This window comes from Macrobrachium rosenbergii, chromosome 13, assembly GCF_040412425.1.
Source record: "Macrobrachium rosenbergii isolate ZJJX-2024 chromosome 13, ASM4041242v1, whole genome shotgun sequence".
Classification (NCBI taxonomy): Eukaryota; Metazoa; Arthropoda; class Malacostraca; order Decapoda; family Palaemonidae; genus Macrobrachium; species Macrobrachium rosenbergii.
In genome coordinates this window covers 11,669,244-11,690,487 of record NC_089753.1, presented here as the reverse complement: position 1 = coordinate 11,690,487, position 21,244 = coordinate 11,669,244, and the positions used below count along the sequence as shown (strand labels likewise).

General features: G+C 38.6%; 1 protein-coding gene across 1 annotated transcript in view; it reads right to left on the bottom strand.

The window, feature by feature from the left end:
• Window positions 1-21,244, bottom strand: part of Madm (MLF1-adaptor molecule) — a 260,480-nt gene that overhangs the window by 29,953 nt on the left and 209,283 nt on the right. The window contains exon 9 of the mRNA XM_067114228.1: window positions 13,517-13,679. Coding sequence (XP_066970329.1) covers window positions 13,517-13,679 — 163 coding nt within the window. The remainder of the gene's footprint in view (window positions 1-13,516; window positions 13,680-21,244) is intronic.

Below are 21,244 nucleotides of genomic sequence, written 5' to 3'. Positions count from 1 at the left end.
CACAAGATGCCTTATTCTATGTAGAACTATCCAAGTGGCACCTCCATGCTCTGGTTAAACAAAACACTCCCACTGCTTCTGATGGTACCCTCATCTATCCTTACTCCACTGAGCTCGTCCGGCCTGAACAGAACAAGTGTGGGGATGTGAAGAGGGCAGTAAAAATCCCTATGATCAATGGGTTTGAATGAAAATTTGTTTCTGTATCTTAAAAATATTAAATCTTCAAACAACTCATTGCAGTAATCCTTCAATTATCCTGATGGCCATTACCTGGAACTTGACATTGTCTGGACCAGGGACCAAGGCCCCAAAGATATATATATATATATTAACATTTTTTTAAAATATGATAAAACTGCTTTCCAATGTTAGCAATGCTGTGCGGCCTCAGGAAAATGTTGTTAACGCTGCTTACACTCATAAACAGACTGAGATAGGGTATTGGGGGTTGGGGGAGTCTTGGAGAAGTTTCAAAGCTGGGGGGATGGGTCAGATGGCTGGGTGCCCTGGGAGAAGAGGGGCAGCAAGGCTGTGGAGAGGAACTCACACACAGAGGGGGATGGTTTGGAGGGTGGGTGGAACTGGGGAGCAGTTTCCCTGGATGGGAAAAGTGGGGATGCAATGTTGGATGGGTGAAGAGGGTTGGGCAGCTGTCTAGCATGCCAGAGCTTGTTTTGTTTTGTGTTATGCTTATGATTTTTTATTTACATTTTATGCTATCCCCATTTACATTTTTTCTGTTTCCTCAATTTTTATTTTTACAACTCAAAAGATAAATGCAATTGTGTGCCTTGGTACTTACGTAGGCACACTCATTCACTGGCATCGTGAACTTGCTACAGTTTGTTTTGTTTCATGTATTTACATGTGTGATTTTTCCACATTTTATTAAAGGCTATGTACACTACTGTAATACCAACAGTAATAAAATATTCTCTTGTGTACTGTAGAGAGATGAAATACCAACAGTAATAAAATACTCTCTTGTGTGCTGTTATGATATGTGTGATAACCATACTTGCAAGTCAACTAAACTTGTAATGGAATACTGCAGAGTAAATCAAGCAAAGCAAAAAAAAAAAATTACAAATGTGATACTGCACTAAGAAATTTTTACAAACACATGAATGCACACATTATGTAGAGACAGTTACATCAACAAATGATGAAATGGCACATGTAGAAGTAAGAAGAGAGACACAGGCATATAAGTAAAGCTTCTGTGATGTTATGGGGAGAAATGGAAAATCCTTAATTCCAATAAAACATTAAAAGGTCAACTACTTTTTAGTGGTGTTCTTAAAATGAATTTACTTTTCGACAGTCTTCATTGAGAAATGCCATATGTACTAAAGATGTAAAGACACGGTGTTTTACACGAACACAGTTTCCATGATAGTCTATACTTACCGAACAAATTTCACTTTCGGTAGATTGTACTAGGCTAGGCTTTCAAACAAGATTGGCAAACTTATGGCTTATGTAACAATTAATAACAATCTCTTATAATTGACAACCACTGACAAAAAAACTGACATAAACAACATCGTGTATGACGTAAACAAATGAGTCAGGAAACAGCTGTTATGTGATTTTGAAGGATATTACTTTAACATAAAGTTAGTTAGTTTACCTCTGTATACCTATTTTACATTTATGTACAAAAACAAAAATATTAATTCCAGTAATATATTAGTTTCTTTTAGCAACTAAAAAATGATTCTCCTAATTTTTTTGGAAGCTCAATAAGTTGATTCTGAGAACATAAACATTACTCAATGCAAATGGAGTAAGATCATTTTTTATAAGTATGGTATAGTATTACGATGATGATATAACATGATAATAAAACAGTATAAATGAATTGTAAGTAAAATATCATTTTATTACCATTACCTTTATCTTAAATACAGCTGTAAGAGACTATTTGACTAATGCAAATGGACACTGTGAGTGTAACACCTTGCCCAGGTCAATAGTTCACGCACATATTTTGTATCTCATGTATGGTAATATTATATGGCAATAACTGGTAAGTTTCTGTATAAAAATACATTAATGGTCTTTACACCATGGTAGGCTTTGGGCAAACACAGGTAGGCTACCGACCTGTGTCATCTAACGAGAGAGAAAGATGGGGTTGCATTTTTTTTTCAAACCGTATTTATGTAGTATATTTTGCTACATATATAGGAAAAAATGCAGATAACTGCCTTTTGCATAAAGTTTTCAGTTTAACCCTTAAGGGACAGCATAATTTATCAATGTGCAGCACCCCAGACCGGGGAAACTTTGAGGTTGGCAAAATAAAAAAAAAAAAATCACATCAATGGAAAGAGAATGACATGTACATTCACACTGTATAAATAAAAAATTCTAAAAAAATTTCCCTACCTTCCACGAGAAGTTGAAAATGACTATTTACAACCCTTTGTGGGGCCTCATTTACAAGACAATCATAAATTTTACCAACTTATATATGTTTTTTCTCATAAATAAATTTATTGTATTTTGTAAAATTGTTATTACTGCTCACACAATATCAAAACAGATAAGAAATAAAAGCAGTAACAAATTTTTGGCATATTTGTAAAATATTCACGTAAATTTACGAGAAGGAAGATTCAGTAACTTTTTTTACTTTTACATGCTTTTTCTAATATTTCTTTGCAATTTTCTTTGCAAAATTACATTTACAACCGACATACTATCGTAAAAGACAAAAACAAAAATCAACAGCAAACCCTTCGTGTATATTTACAAGCAAATTACAAAAAGATTCATGTGAGAGAGAGAGAGATGCAGTACTTTCCCCCTTGAAGTCACAAGCATTACTGATACTGGCCTAACTCTCACGTCTGTATAAAAGCTGCCATTAGTGAATTTATAGCGTATAGAAGTATTGGCACCTTTGTTTCGAATCATTATTACCATAACAGTGTTGCGTAATTCTGCTTCACACTGAAGCTCAATCCGTCCACCTCCCCAAACCTGTTTTACTTCACACTGAAGCTCAATCCATCCCTTAAGGGTTAAAGTATGATGGTTATTTTTTATAAACATAATGAGTGTTTACAGTTATGTAGTACTGACAAAGTTAGGTGAGGAAGGGTGTGGAGTTGCCCTTGAACACCCCTAGATTTTTTTACCCACCCTTATCTGGATGTTGCCTTCATCAAAAGTGCCCTTGGCTCTATTAATCTGGAAAATTCAAGGATTATAGGACTAGTAATCATAAAATACCTGAACAGCAATTTACTATGAAGGACATAGAGATATGCCACAGCACAACACAGGTTGGATACTAAGACAAGGGAGCCTATATGGTTCTAGTAGAGGGGAATGCCTGGAGTAATGGTTAGTACTCAGCAAAGGAGACAAGTCCATGACTCCAAAAACCCATCTCATCCGATACCAACATACCATGGCCATGGTGATATCTTGAAGGAGTCAGAAGTGAGACAGGTTAGGAAGAGAAACAGGACAGATTGCTACCAGTGTTAACATCCTGTATAATCTGTCCTGCAGTCACTATAGGCCCTAAATAAAAAATGAGTTACACCCACGGTAAAATTGGAGAAAACTAACTAGCATCTTCATGCCCCTGCCCTCAAGGCAGCAGTCCTTTCCATGTTGACTAAATGCCATGGAGCTGGAGACTGCTTGAACCTTGTGAGCTCTTATCTTTAGTTGGGTAAAGTCATCACCTGCAGCACTTGCATAGGCCCTCATTATGACTTGCATGAACCAAAATGGTATCTTACCTTTGGAATCAGTTTTTCTGACAACAATGTCTGGTACGTTCTTGATAGAGACAGATGATAGCTTTGCCATTCTCCTGCAGGGTATCTATTGTAATTATGTCTAGGTACTTGACTTCCATGGAGGCTGACAACACTGATTCACCCCATGATGACTTGAAGGCCCATGTGTTGGCATGTCTGAAGAAGTGTTTCCAAGTACTTGAACATTACGGGTGGGATGTGGCCCAAATCAACCAGTCATCTAAGCAGTGATGGATGCAGATGCCCAACCTGTGGGCCCAAGCCAACTATGGCACCTAGCTCCATGTGAGGACCTGCAGTGCTGTCAATACACAGAAACTGAGAACACTGAACTTTTAGTTTTTCCTTCCCAAGTGAAGCAGGCATAATTCCTTTGGGATGGATAAATAGGCATCTTGAAGGTCTTGAAGGGCCTCCTCACCAATTACAGGCAGTCCCCGGTTATTGGTGGCCTCATTTATCAGCGATCCAGTTTTAGGGTGCTTGTCCAGCGACGACAACAACTGGATTTTTGGGGTCGATATTCGCCAATCCCCACTTATCGGCACCAGTAATCCCAAGTTACTGGTGCTGATAACTGGGGATCGGCGCCGATTACTGGGGATTGGTGCCACTATCGGCGATTTTTGGTAGTATACTTTATAGTGTAGGCTAGGCTACCATATATGTATACATGGTACTGAATACCCTAATGTAGGCTAGGCTCTATTCAAGATACATTTTTCCAACAAACAATGGGTTTTTTGAAACCTAACCCCATTGTAAGTAGGATAATAACTACACAAGCAGTCCCCGGTCATTGGCAATCCGGTTTTACAGCACTTGTCTAGTGACGAAAATCTGCAATTTTCAGTGACAAAAATCTGCAATTTTCGGTGCCGAAAATCGCTGATTTCTGCTTATCAGTGCCAACAATTGGGTATTGGTGCTGATACATATGTAACAGATCGCCAAAAAAATTCTGAAAATCGCTGATTTTCGGTTATCAGCAATTTATCATCACTCTATCAGAACGGAACCCATGCCGATAACCTGGGACTGCCTGTATAAGCATTTTAGAGTTGTTTTTTGTGTGTTTGAACTATTAAAATAGGCAGTTCTAAGTGTTTTTAGAAGGGTTCCAAGTATTCACAGATTTTAGCTATTCATGTGTGTGTCCATGTGTGTGTGTGTGTGTTTGTGTGTGTGCGCAAATATGGGGGGGTTTGCTGTACCTGAGTACTTTAATAGTTTTAGCACAAAAAATGCATTTAGTCACAAGAATTACATGAAAATACAATAATTAGTGAAAATTTCTGCATATAATGTGTATATATGTTCCACAGAAAAATCCGCAAATAGGTGAAGCCACGAACCCAGAACCATGAATAGGCGGGGATCCACTGTAAACCAATTACAATCTAAGGTCGGTTCCAGGAACTTGTTTATGCTCCTTATTTTTGTGACCAGCCTCCACCCCCTTAGGCTTTCAGGACCACAACCAGCCGGATGTAGAACAGTGGGTACCCTAAACTATCTCCCACGATTCCATTACAGGGGTTGAAGAGTTGACAGCTCGTATCTCCTACCATGAAAGCTGTATCTCCTACCAGACTTCCACTTCTCCTGGGGGCAAGCCCCTACCCTACAGAATGGCAGCCATGTTGTAGGACTGGGATCATCATCATTTCACCCCAGTGAGCTTTATCAGAGTCCCAATACATAGCTGGGACGAAATTTGTTAGTCCAATAGAGAAAGGGTGCCTCTGCTGGAAGAGGCACAACTGCTGCCAGTGTGTGGTCAAGGAGCATAGCTGCTTCTGCTGGAATGACATGCTCCTGAAGGGAGACTTTATTTACTGGTGCAAGCTCTCTGGTGACAAAGAAAATGGTGATGAAGTCAGGGTAGATCTCCTATTGAAATCACCCTTGTAGCCATGCAAGTCAGTTGCTCACTAACTACTTTGCCAACTCCCCCAAGAAAAGGAAGGCGTCCAGTTCCAAAGCTCCTGTACGTCTGCTATAGAGAGAAACCAAGAGGTCCATGAAGGCTATATCCCTCTTCTTTATGACTAAATTCAATAAGAAATGCCAGGCTAGACATATGTGAATGATAGAGACCCCAAATGATGCATGAACCATCCTTCTTGCCACTGTTATTTCTTCTGCCAAAGGATTTCTCAGAGACAGGATGGTACTCGTGCTGCCAAGAGTCAACTCCTGCCACATATGGTAGATCGGTGAACTTTCTGCAGGAGGTATTCCAATTTGCAGAGGTGAAGGTGATGGACCCAATGTTAAGGAGTAAGGAATGTGCTGGGTGATAATTTTCATGGACTGGGCAGAGCAGGTATGTACTTTTATTTATAAAAATGCCTTGTCCTCTGTTCTGACAGGGAGAAGTGTCTGTCGGCCAATCATAGCCTCTAGTGGTGCCCTAGCCCTCTGTCCTCAAAACAGTGTTGCTGAGGATTGCCGAGACCAAACTTGCCAAGGACAAATCACAACTACAGGTCGCTGACCTCTCTCTACCTTGAAACAGCTCTGCTACATAGATTTGATTCAGAGGTTAGGAAGGGTGCTGTAGTTTGAAGATCCCTCATTCCCAATACATGACCTCTTCAGTGGTTGTTTATCAGACTCCTCTACAAAATTTATTTGGTCCTGAGTTGTGTCAAACCTTGCCCTCTTGTTTGGAGTTTAAGTAGGCTCTGTGGGGTCAAGGAGACTGTAAAGAGGAAGGTCCTATGGCTCTTTTTTATCTGTGATTGTTTGCTGACTGCTTAAATGCCTACAGTAACGTGATCTGGATTACTCTCTTTTCCTACCACCAGAGGAGTTTGACTCTGAATTCTGGTCAAAGACAAGAAGAATCAAAGCGAGCTCCCTACTTGAGCCATCTGATGAGGTGGCACAATGCACCCTTACCACACTCAAAACCCTCCTACAAGGCTGCAAGACAGGGAGGCATTGTAGAAAGCACCCAGCAAGACTGTCATAGGTATACCCTCTGGGCCCTTGTGTGATCAATGGCAGAAGCAGCAATTTCTCTTACATTAGCAAAGGCTATGGTAACTTCTCGAGTAAGTGTTGAAGCAAGGCCAAAGATTGGCTATGCAGCACTTCTGAGGATTATTATTATTATTAAAGTACTTTACCAGACCACTGAGCTAACTTTCAGCTCTCAGAGGATTCCATTGGTGATACCCTGAGGGTCACTGGCAACAAGTTCAAGAAGAGACCAGACAGCAGTTGGAATCAGTCTGCTGAAACTGTCTGTCATTTTATGTGGTCTCAAAGGGCATGGTCTATCTTGAGTAACTGACGAACTTTAGCAGGACTGAGCATGGCAATGGTCCCATGGAAAGGGAGGGCCATTGGTGTTTGGTCATGGATGGTAGTTGGCAGGGACACTAGAAGAATAAGAGGCATGAATGTAGCAGCTCACTCACTCAGAGAGGAAGGTGGAATATCCCGGCCAGCATATGCAGCAGTGGGCAAGTAAGTCTATTCAATGACCACCTCAGCATCAATGAGTTGAGGTGTGAAGATCGGGCAGTCAGTAAGCTCATATCTTGCAATTCTGTCCTGCCCATTGCATGGCATGTGTTAGTGGCTGAGAATTACACTGGGGAACAGTCACACACTGGACAGCCCAATGATGCATTGTGGGGTTTTCTGAGCATGATGTTTATATGATTTTATATGACCTTTTCTACACAAAGTGAAATCACTGATAGCCAATCCTCCTATTACACTTCTAAAATTAGTTCAGGTGAACAATACTCATTTTCACACAAACAATCAGCACAGGAAAAAAAATTACCCTACATTTCATTATATAACCCTCAGAAACTAAAATGAAAGGAATCAGAAAATTATAGAAAATGTAAATTACAATGTAGTAATACAAAATCTGATGAAAATGGCTGCTGATCATTAACATCAATTATTAATTCTTTTAATAAAAATGGCTGCTGATCATTAACATTAATTATTAATTCTTTTAATAATCTGTATATCCAACCCTAGATTGAAAATACAAAATTCCTGAGGCCAAGATTTCCCTTTATGAAGAACGTGAATAATCTCCAGATGGACGGAAAGTGAGGAAAAGACCATGCCTGCAACAGAGATTGGCCTTTGAGTACTCATTCCAATCCGGTGGAGGGAACTGGCAATCGTTGGTTCCCTTCACACATGTGCACAATACAAAGTCACACAATACAAGGGAAGAGTATAGTAAGGAAAAAAAGTAAGAAAGGACTTAAACCACAAGGCACCTTATGATTATTGAGTGAATGAGAAAACAAGAACTGCTTTCACTCTCTGTGACAGCTTGAATTAAAAATACTAGTACCGAGGCAAAAAATCAATACACAATGTGTATAAAACTTTAATTCAGAGATAAAAGTACTAAATTTACGAGATCCCTTCCATTCGGCTTTTATATGCTTTGTGTTAGGAAAGACAGAATCATGCTCCTGCAATCTCCCTAATCAATACCCCCTTACAATCTACTGTACCTTGGTTGATGTCATGACGAGATGGAAAATTTTGATTCTATGTATACAAGAGACTAAATGGAAGGGGAAAAGTGCAAGAAAGCTTGGAGAAGGGTATAAAGTTTACTACACAGGGGAAGACACAAGGAGAAATGGGGCAGGAACTATTCTCCATCTAGATTTGCAAGAGAATGTCAGAGGTCCAGCATATCAGTGACAGGCTCATGTGCTTAGTTTGTGAAAGATAAGAGAATGTGATATATCATCTCGGCATATGCCGCTCAACAAGGATGCAGTGAAGAGGAGGAGGAGGAATTCACAGGGAAATTATAAGAATATACAGAAAGAGTTCCAAGAAGTGAACTATTGTGTTATATGGGGACATGAATGCCCATGTAGGTGAGAGTTCAGATGGCTTTGAAGGAATACATGGAGGAAGAGGTTTTGGAAGAAGAAACCAGGAAGGTGATAGACTGTCAGAATCAGCAGAAGCTATGAATCTGGTAGTCTTGAGTACACAGTTTGACAAAAGTAGAAGTCATCTGGTAACAACAAAAGTGGACAAAATGAGACACAAACCGATTGTGTTTTGGTTAAGAAGGAAGACAAAGAAAATCATTATGGATTGTAAGGCTATTCCAAATGAATCTGTTGTAGCTCAACATAAACTGGTAGTGGCAGATTTTAGGTTGAAAGCAATAAGGAAAAGATAAGCCCCAGCTAGGAATAGGAGGATCAAAACTTGGGAGGGGGCAGCCAAGATATAAGAAGAATGTGTGGTATACAGTAAACCCCCCGTATTCGCGTTCTCATGGTTCGCGGACTCACGCATTTGCGGGTTTCTCTGTGGAACATATCTAGCCATCATTCGCGGAAAATTCGCCCATTCATGGTATTTTTCACTGAGAAATATTCACTAAATACTGTATTTTCATATATTTTTCATGAGTAAATGCACTTTTTGTGATAAAACTATTAAAATACTCAGGTATAAGCATTTTTACAGGGTTTTTCTTGGTTTAAGCTATAAAATGGGCAGTTCGAAGTGTTTTTAGATGGGTTTTAAGCATTCGCGGATTTGACCTATTCACGGGGGGGTGTGGGACGCATCCCCTGCGAATACGGGGGGTTCACTGTATGTAATGTAATGGAGAAGGCTAGGGAAGCTTGTCTGAGATACTATGGCCATATAATAATAGAGGAGGTGGAACCAATCAAGAGAGCTTAGAACATGCCAGTGATGGGGATGAGGAGTGTGGGGCACCAGCAGATCAAGATGGATGGATGTGGCAAGAAGGGATATGGGTGAGGTGGGACGGGGGGAAGAAGATGCAAGAAATAGAAATAGATGGAGAAAGCTGACTCGAGCGGCCGACCCTGCTATACAGCAGGACTAAAAAGGTCAAAAGAAGAAAAGGAAGATGAATCTACCTTCATGCTTCTGGTCACTTTTCTAATGATTGGTCCCCCAGTTGCTTCCAAAAAATTATTTTCCTTTCCGCAATATCAGGGAGCCTACTCCTGTTTTCTTAAACATTCCTAACAGTATGGTCCTTAAATCATATAAATATCTTACAGTTCATTATTTAGATTCTACATAATTTTCATTTAAACACACTAAGCAAAGCCCTCACATTTGTTTCTAAGCCTCAATGGTTTCAATACTGTAATTTAAAATCCTCTAAAACACCATGTAAACCCTGCCACTTCACTATTGGTCTCTTCCCAACTACATAGTTGTCCAATTTCTTTTAGTTCTTGAATTTTCATCTCATTTAACCCTTAAACGCCGAGCCTCTATTCACAAACGTGTTTGCCGTATGCCGGTGGGGTTTGGGAGTTAGCGCCGAAGCGGAAAGAAAGTTTTTTTAAAAAATCACTGCACGCTAGTTTTTAGGATTAAGAGTTCACTTTTGGCTCCTTTTTTTCTCATTGCCTGAAGTTTAGTATGCAACCATCAGAAATTTAAAAAAATATCATTATTATATATAAATATTGGAATATAAAAGTGCAAAAAGAAAATTTCATATATAATTGTATACAAATCGCGCTGTGAGCAAAACGGTTAAAGCTAATGAGCTATTTTTTTTCGTTGTATTGTACACTAAATTTCGATGACTTTAGTGTATAATAAATTGTAAAACGATCAAAGTAACACAGAGAAAATATTATCACAAAATGATGCATGAATTTGTAATGTGCAGACAAAAATTTGTTTCAAAAATTCACCATAAATCGAAATATTGTGCTAGAGACTTCCCGTTTGTTGCAAAATGAAGGTAAATGATGGTATATTACTAGAATGTGAGAGTTTTAGCTTACAATTGCATTTTTCAACCATTTCGGTCGAGTTAAAGTTGACAGAAGGTTGAAATTTTGGCACTTATCGTGATTTATATGAAAATATTTCCAAACTGATAAAAGCTACAACCATGAGTTATTTTTTGTTATATTCTACATGAAATTACACACATTTTCACATATAAAACTTTTTGTAACGGCTAATATAAAACAGTGCAAAAATTACGACAAAGTGACTAAAGAATTTCAGAGATTTTAAGCAGAGTTAGCGCGCGTGGACGGAAGGAAAAAGTTTTTTTCAAAAATTCACCATAAATCGAAATATTGTGCAAGAGACTTCTCGTTTGTTGCAAAATGAAGGTAAATGATTGAATAATACTAGAATGTAAGAGTTTTAGCTTACAATTGCATTTTTCGACCATTTCGGTCGAGTCAAAGTTGACCAAAGGTTGAAATTTTGGCACTTATCGTGATTTATATGAAAATATGTCAAAATTGATAAAAGCTACAACCATGAGTTATTTTTTGTTGTATTCTACATGAAATTTTACACATTTTCATATATAAAACTTTATGTAACAGCTAATATAAAACTGTGCAAAAATTATGACAGAGTGACTAAAGAATTTCTGAGATTGTAAGAGCCTGACGCCGTCTCTTCCAAACATGTGTGTGTTCGTCGTCCATCGGAGTGGCGAGACGTTTGGCATCTTCACAAACAGAAACATACACACAGTTTGGTACAGAAGATTCGTTGGAACATTATGAGTACATGATTAGAATGCTTGCATGGCAATGCAAGTAGTGGTGATTGTACATACATCAAGATAACAATGGTTAGGGAGAAACAGACAGAAATATTGTATGGTTGAAATCACGTTCCTTTAGAGAAAGAAAACGAGATGCTCTTGTTGTCTTGTCCACTCTGATGACGACGAACACACGAACACACACGTGTTTGGAAGAGACAGCATCAGGCTCTTACAAGATTTTCAACAGAGTTAGCGCGGACAAAAGGAAAAAGTTTTTTCAAAAATTCACCATAAATCGAAATATTGTGCTAGCGACTTCCAATTTGTTGCAAAATGAAGGTAAATGATTGAATATTACTAGAATGTAAGAGTTTTAGCTTACAATTACATTTTTCAACCATTTCGGTCGAGTCAAAGTTGACAGAAGGTTGAAATTTTGGCACTTATCGTGATTTATATGAAAATGTCAAAATTGATAAAAGCTACAACCAAGAGTTATTTTTTTTGTATTCTACATGAAATTGCACACATTTTCACATATAAAACTTTTTGTAACGGCTAATATAAAACAGTGCAAAAATTACGACAAAGTTACTAAAGAATTTCAGAGATTTTAAGCAGAGTTAGCGCGCGCGGATGTAAGGAAAAAGTTTTTTTAAAAATTCACCATAAATCGAAATATTGTGCTAGAGACTTCTCGTTTTGCAAAATGAAGGTAAATGATTGAATATTACTAGAATGTAAGAGTTTTAGCATACAATTGCATTTTTCGACCATTTCGGTCGAGTCAAAGTTGACCGAAGGTTGAAATTTTGGCACTTATCGTGATTTATATGAAAATATGTCAAAATTTATAAAAGCTACAACCATGAATTATTTTTTTGTTGTATTCTAAATGGAAATGCGCACATTTTCATATATAAAACTTTATGTAAAGGTTAATAGAAAACGGTGCAAAAATTACGACAAAGTGACTAAAGAATTTCTGAGATTTTCAGCAGAGTTAGCTGATGTTTTCTTTTGGGATAAGAAAGAAATTCGCGCATGCGCAGCTAGGTCACGCTTGTAAACAAAACAACAGCGTGATCCGTGAACTCCCAGCATCCCTCAAGGCGCGATTTAAAATTTTTCGCAAACGAAGCCAAGTATTTTTCCGCGAATATTTAAAAAACTTTTTGTAGTCGACGTATTTTACATCCACTTGGCACCTGACAGACAACTTTTGTCGGCATAAAATATGTCCAGTTGGCGTTAAAGGGTTAAGAACAAACAATACAAGTGAGCTACACCAGTCTACAAATGTGACTGGATATTTTCACTGAATGAATTCTTCATGACAATCAAATGATTTGCCGAGATCTGCAATTTCATCATCATCCATATTTTGCATAAGGTTCTCTTCCTTAACAAGGTTAGAAGTGTGACAAGTGACTATTTCCCTACTTGTGTATTTATTTACTGCAGGCTTTTTGCTTTTAATAGGAACATCTGATACCCCCTTCAAGGTAAGGACTCACTATGCTTCTCTCTTTTTTTTCTCCTTTCCAGTCTGGATTAAATGGTGTCATTAAACTAATAATTTTTATTATTTATATGTAAGAAATAAAAAAAAGAAGATCCATGAAACAAAATACATAAAAAAAATTAAATAGCATTTTAACCCTAAATGATGTGATGTGCTTCAACAAAATACTCACTATGTGGGCAAAAAGACGAGCAAGATTACTAATATAAAAACAGTTACTAGCTCATGGAATGATACAAGGAACAAAGTTTCATATTCTACTTACTAGCCTCATGGAAATGATACAAGGAATATAGTTTCATATTTTACTAACACCTTTTTTTTTCTTCCATCAAGATGCACAATAACAATCTGTATCTCCAATCTTGCTGTTCTTTCACCCAATTGTGAAGTAAAAATTCCACAGAAATCATAAAGATTCCGAGCTTTTCAGCAATGTTTCAGATCCAAGGCTTAAAACTACTGGAGGATAACATATGTATATGCAGTGTTATATTCCTTACCCAAAATGATAGACACATTTCTAATGAAAACAACAATAATATGCAGTGCAATAGCCAATAGCAAAATCAAGCACTAGGGAGCAAACAAACATTCATTCTACTTATAATAAACAAATAAAAGTGAAAAAAGACATTACAAATCAACATAAACAACACATATTACCTGACATCTTCAATGAATTTCTCCAACTTCTCAACCAAAGGCAGGTCACTCATTCTGAAAAGGGTGGGCTCTTTGTCGTTGTGTCGAATCTCTGCTACTATGGTGTCATCACTATATTGGTGTTGTAGCATTTCCTCTACACAATTATCTATATTTTTACTAGCTGAAAATTCAAAATGACATACTATATAAAAATCTGAGCCAATTTCAAAAGTAAAATACTTAACTGTACACTGTATACAACATCATGTATCCAATATATTCCTAATAACATTTCCAAGGTAGTGTTGACAACCTAGTTTCAAAATACATTTTTTGAAATCAAAACTTTTCCTTTCAAACCTATTACTGTATATACAATTAGTCCTTTTTGTGCTCATATCATCATCTCTGAGAATTCTCTTCCTCTAGGAAAGAAAGAAAATGTCAATCATTCAGCAGTACTGTACATGAGTAGGTGGATCCCCAAATCTCAAGTAGATATCACATTCATTATTCATGCTGCCTGATCCATAAGCTAAGAAATTATCAAGGATGGCAGGTGGGACCTGCATTGTAAGTACTGTAACGACTCTGTATGAAAAAAAAATCTTTCAACATAAAAACACTAAATTTTATCTTAAGCATAAAAACCCATCTCTCTCAACAACCCATGGTTGTGTTTGTGAGACAGAAAACCAGAAACTCTTAAGAGGTTTGTATTTTGTTTACTCAAGTAACTACAATGTCCATCTTCTGCTTCAAACCTGTCACAGAATCTAACAGGCTGAAGACCCTGTACTTCCATCAGGTACTTTCAGAAGCAACTAAACTACAAGATAACAGCACTTGCCCATTAAGCATGATGTATAAAGTATATAGAATGTAGAACCTCAATCAAAGTAAGAACCAACTGTCTCACTTCTACTAGAGTGAAGTACCTAGTAAGTATAACACGTGTGTGTCAGCAGTGACACAAGCTTGATAATATCATAAGACACCTCCACGTGCCTGCCACTTTTAATTAAGATCAAGAAATTTTTAAAGAAGCACTGGACAAGAGGATCTGTTCTCATGGAAAAGCAACATTCCTGGTTACCTGCCTGTTTGAATGTCCCATGAAGCTTGGTTTTCCAGAGACACAAACAAATTTTTCTGACAAGGTAAAACAGCATCTTTGGTGTTGGCATGGTACACGAGTGGTGAAATGGCAAAGAATATAATGGCTTGTTCCTGGTACCTGGAATTTATGTCCATGAAAAAGTTGACTTCACAGGACAGATCTACCAAATTCCAATCCTTGGTATGCTTATAACCAACTAAAGATGACATCTCAGAGGTCTTAAGACATCCCAAACGACCAATGTTAAAGTGCTGTCAAAACTGCCTCAGTTCTACTAAATGACCTAAATCAAGTTATGCAGTTTAGGAGCTGATAAAAGCAAACCTAAAACCTATATAGCTGAGACCAAAAATTCAAGAAATTTAGAATAACATTTTTTTATAATAAAATAAAGTTTTATACATACTTACCAAGTAATTACTTAGCTAAGGGTTTCTAACTCGACGGCAGCTTCAATTTTGAAATTCGCGGAAGCGACAGTCTTTTGTTTATGTAGGTGACTAACCCTGCCCATTTTTGGGGTGAGAGAGAGGAACAACTTAGCTAGGGGCTTCACTTTTGTTTATGCTCTAAAGTCCATGCAAGGGGAGGAGGGCGGGCTCCATTCGTAATTACTGGGTAAGTATATATAAAACTATTTTATTATAAAAATGTCATTTTTATTTAAGTAACTTACCCAGTAATTAATTAGCTGAATACACATTGAAGGAGGGGGGGATTCATGGACACCTTGTACTCCAAACATTAATAGTGATAATGAAATGAGAACAAAATAAATAGGTTTATCATTGAAACAATGCTTGTTCCTTACCTGGTGAGAGAGCTGCACAGACAGATACAGATAGATACTGCCTCTGGTTGGCGCTCATCTCAACCAAGTAGCGGTGTGGCGGCATAGCCAGGATCGCCTCTGCTGAAGTGAGTGACTTTGTAGCAGAGGAGTACTCCAATCGCTAACAAAGTATGAAATAAACTTTGCAACGAAGGAGATCTCCGATCATTAACAAAGCCAACAATTATATGTCCCTGGCCAGGGTGCAGTACAATAAAAAACAAAACCAGAGAATTAGTCACCTACATCACACATAAAAAACACATATATAAATGAACCATCACCATACACAGAAAAAACTGGTGGGCACTCTAGGTACCCTCTACCCTCCAGGGTCCCCATGAACTCAACACCTTGCTAAGGCAGAGAGAGATAGAAAAAAACGAAGAATGCTTCCTACGTTCCTTTCCTGAACACTACGCCATCCATGGACAATGGTCCTAGTGTACTGCAGTCTTCATAAGTCGTCTCCATGTCTCGCAAATAATGCATAGCAAAAACAGACCTGCATTTCCAGAATGTAGTCTGTAAGATCGAAGCATGAGAAAGATTATGCTAAAAAACTACTGATGTAGCCACTGCTCTCACGTCATGAGCTCTAACTTTTAGCACAGGCAGAACATTCTCTCCAATTTGAGCATGTGCTTCGAGAATCACGTCTCTTACGAAAAAAGATAGAGCGTTTTTAGACATAGGCCTGGAAGGGTTCTTAACCGAACACCAAAGATTCTTCGCCGGGCCTCTAATCTTCTCGGTCCTCTTGATGTAACATTTAAGCGCTCTCGCCGGACACAGACTTCTCTCCTCTTCCTCTGGACCCAGGATGTTCAATAAACCTTTAATAGCAGAAGAACAAGGCCATGATTGTGAAGGTTTCTCGTTTTTAGCTAAGGAGACAAGGGTAAGAGAACAGACAGCATTACCCTGAGAAAAACCTATCCTTCTGTCTATTGCGTGGAGTTCATTCACTCGTCTTGCAGTGGCTAGAGCAACAAGAAAAATAGCCTTCTTAGTAAGATTCCTCAATGATGATGAACGCAAGGGTTGGAATTGTGAGTCAGCCACTTTAGGACTACATCTAAGGGTAAAGGGAATACCTCCTCCTTGTTACCTAGGTCTTGTCAAAAGGCCTAATAAGAGCTGAGTGATCCTGGTTGGAAGAAATGTCTAAACCTCTGTGTCTAAAGACTCTATATCCTTTTATCATAGATGAAGAAAGGACCCCGGTAGATCTCAAGTAGAGAAGAAAGTCTGCCACTTGAGCTATAGTGGTTTCAAAGGAAGAGATGTTATTCTTCTTACACCAAAGTCTAAACACTGCCCACTTTGCCTGGTAGACTTTGTTAGTAGAATGTCATCTACATTTAGAAATAGCTTCTGCCACAGCTCTTGAAAAGCTTTTCGCTCGCAAGAGTCTGCAGACAGCCGAAACCCTGTCAGGGCCAGAGTGGATCTGTCCTGATAAAACTTCCGGTAATGGGGTTGTCTGAGTAGACTTGGGATTGCTGGAAAAAGGCATGGAAATTCTACTAGAAGCTCAAGCAGCTCCGGGAACCATTCTTTCCTCGGCCAGAAGGGAGCTATCAATGTCATCTTGGTGCTTTGATGCAACTGGAGCTTCTTCAGCACCTCCCTCACCATCCTGAACGGAGGGAAGGCATACACATCCAGGCCTGACCAATTCTGCATCATCACATCAGTCGCCCTGGCTTGAGGAAAGGGTGAGCAGAACAGGGGAAGACGGTGGTTTCTGGGAGTTGCAAACAAATCCACCATCGGTTCTCCCCCCAACAACTTCCAAAGGTTGGAACATACCCGACAGTCCAGAGTCCACCCTGTCAGGAGAATTTGCTTACGACGACTGAGTTCATTCACCAAGACACTGTACTTCCCCTGAATGAACCGCATTAACAGCTGAGTCCGGTTCTGATCTGCCCAAAGCAGCAGACTTCTGGCTGTCTCGCAAAGGGAGAATGAGTGAGTCCCCCTCTGGAATCTTATATAAGCTAAAGCTGTTGTGTTGTCTGCATGAACCTTAACTACTTTGCTGTGGACTTCTATTGCAAAGTGTTGCAGTCCCAAATGGATTGCTTTAAGTTCCTTGATGTTGATATGCAGATTTTTCTCCTGTCGAGACTAAACTTCCAAAACTTCTTTCCCCTCCAGGAGAGCTCCCCAACCTAGATCTGACGTGTCAGAGAAGAAGTCTAGGTTGGGGTTCACTATGGAAAGAGACTTTCCCTCCAATAGTCTGCTTGCGGGGTTCCACCAACGCAAGTCCTCCTTTATTTCCTGTGTTATTGGGAAAATTCACAAGTCTTGTTTTATCTTTCAATCCCAAATGACTCTTTTGCAGAGGTCTCATATGCAGCGTTCCCAACCTCCTTGAATCTTGCTCAATGGGAATGTGGAAGTAAGCATCATCCAGTCCCCTCGACGAATGGATGATAGAACAAGCTGAACTGTTTCCATATGAAACTTCGTCTTCGTTACATAAAGTTCAGCGTGCTCACATCGAGTACCAGTCTCCATCCTCCTGTAGCTTTTGGTACTACAAAAAGCCTGTTGTAAAAGCCCTTGAACTCATTATTTTCCACCACTTCTATCACCTTTTTCTTGAGGAGAGATGACACTTCTTCCAAGAGGGCTAAATACTTCATTGATCCTATGGAGTAAGCCGTCAACTTGACAGGAGCTGGATATGGGAAGCTTCTCTTTAAAGGGGACAGAATACCCTTTCCTTAATACTTCGATCACCCACTGATCTGCCCCTTTCATTCTCCAACTTTCCCAAAAAAAAGCTGGAGTCTGGCCCCCACAGACGCATGAACGACTGAAACCTCACTTGCGGGCTGTAGGTTTGGTGGAGGGTCTCTTGGCTGCACGCAGGGGCAAAATGTACAGAAGCTTGTGGTCTTGACTGAGATCTCTGCCTGCCGCCTTGAAAGGGCTGAGGCTGAAGAGGAGAAGATGACTTGGTAGGGGTGGCATTCCACTCTCTTGGGCGCCTTGTAAATTAAGAGAGAAGGTCCTGGGTTGACTTCTTATGAAGGTGAGAAGCCACTTCGTCTACTGTTGCTTGTAGGAAAAGACGATACTATCCAAGGGCAAGGAGAGAAGAGCTGATTTATGTGAAGCAGTGACAGTCTTAGATACAAACGAAATCCAGAGTTCCCTCTTTTTTAGAATCCCCATGGCATAAAGGGAAGATATCTCCAAAGAACCATCTCTGACCTCTTTATCAGCGCAGGAAAGAACACTCCTCCAATCAGCAGCAATATTCTGAGGAAGATACGAATCTCTGATCTTCTTTGCCAAGGCCCCTATGGACCAATCCAGAAAACTAAAAACTTCAAACACTTTGAACATCTTCTTGACTAAATGGTCAATCTCCAACGCAGAGAACATAATCTTTGCCGAAGCAAAAGCCAACCTACCGGTCGAATCAATGAGACCAGAGAAGTCCCCCTGTGAGGAGGAAACCATTCCCAAGGAGGGAACCTCTCTGGTCACATATGACCTATACCTCCTGGCCAAAAGATGAGAAGGCGGAATACTAAAGCATGCCCTGCCCTGGCGTCTTTTCTCCAAGAGCCAGTTATCCACTTCTCCCATAGCCTTCTTAGAAGAAGATAAAACCACTTAAGGAAGTCTAGACAAATCCCCAGGTAGGTCACTCATCATAAATAAGAAAGCCAGAGAAGGAGCTGCTGGAGAGAAGAAATCTGGAAAATTACCCAGTAAATAATTCAGCAAGGTAGCATAAGTGGGCTGGGTGGAGTCCTGTCCTAAACCTTCCTCTTCGATAAGACCGGGGGCACAGAGGGACCTTTGGGCATTACTGTGGAATAATTAGTTAACTTCTTAATATAGTAAACCCCCGTATTTGCGGCCTCACGATTCGCAGACTCACCTATTTGCGGATTTCTCTGTGGAACATATATACACATTATTCACTGAAAATTCGCCCATTCACTGTATTTTTCACTGAGAAATATTCACTAATTACTGTATTTTCTTATCATTTTCATGACTAAATGCACTTTTTGTAATAAAACTATTAAAATACCAGGTACCCAGGTAGTGCTCGAGTTACGATGATTTGCATTACGATAATTTGATTTTGCAATGGGGTAATCAATTAATACCAATATGACAATATTTATAAAATATTTTTAATTTTGAGTGGATGCAGGCAGCATCGTACAATCAGGCAGCAAGAGAGACCAAATTACAATAGACCAACTTCTTTTCCTCCATCTCCTTATCCTAACTTCTAGTTAAAAAAGTAAAAGAGAATGATAAAAGTATTAATAGTAACGTTATACTCTTGCATAAATGCATACAGCCATAAACAACTGAACGAGAAACTGTTGTTTTGCTTATAACCCAATAGGATAGCAACAACCATTTTGCTTGTGTTTCAACCATCGTACGGTAGTAAACAATTACCGTAGTTATAGTACAAATGACGTCAAGTAGAATAGGACTGATATATTTTTACATTATACAGTAAACCCCCCGTATTCATGGGGGATGCGTACCACAACCCCCTGCAAATAGCTAAAATCCACGAATACTTAGAAGCCCTCTAAAAACACTTAGAACTGCCTATTTTGATTCACACACAAAAAAAAAAATTCTAAAAATTCTTATACCTGATTATTTTATTAGTTTTATCACAAAATGTGCATTCAGTCATGAAAATGATATGAAAATACAGTAATTAATGAATATTTCTCAGTGAGAAATACCGCGAATGGGTGAACTTTCCGCAAATAATGCGTATATGTGTTCCATAAATTCGTGATTAAGCGAGTCCGTGAATCGTGAGACCGCGAATACGGGGGTTTACTGTACCCTTATTCGGTATGGATAAAAGATCAACAAGGAAATATACTGCTAAATTTAAGCTGCAAGTTGTAGCTGAAGCTGAGAAAACAATGTTCAAACTGCTAATGACTATAAATTATCATACACCAGCAACATGGATGAAACTCAACCGTAATTAAAACTGGAGAGAAAGTATTTTAATCAAAACTACTGGGTATGAAAGAACACATATTACTGCTATTTTTTCACTGATAAACGATAAATACATAAAGCTCTTATTATGATCAAATCAAGTGAAAATAGCGAAAGGAATTTTTTTTTTTTTACGCAAAACAAACATGCCCCCAAATGGCCAATGTCATCTATTAATGAAAAAAATAGCTAAATTAATTTCACAACAAGACGTATTTAAGTTATATTTCGACTTAAAAGCACTTTGTATAACGAAAATAACCTTGCACCATATAAATAAAGTATCTAGAGATTCCTTTATGCTAACTAGAAGCAAGAAAAGCACTCTGAATAGAGTTAAATACAGTGAAATAAACTTATCACGTAACCGATTTCCAAACCAAAACATTGATCGCTATGATCGCAATTTATAATACAAAAGCAATACAAGAATATATACAATATTATTGGATACAGTCAATTAAAGCATAACATTTCAAAAGTTCCACGGAAAAAATGCATATTTGTTATGTTGATTGTATAATCAATATGTGAATACAGAATACGGTATAACGTAGGCTAGGCTACCGTATATGTATGCCATATGCCATAGTGTAGGCTAAGCTAATTCTTGTTTGTTATTCAATTTCTCTTTATATTGAATTGTCATAAGTCACGCTGCATGAACCTCCAGAATTAGCTGATGTTAATAATTACTATACTGTGTGAATACAATATACTTTAGAGTGTAGGCTAGGCTACCATATATGTATATATGGTACTGAATACC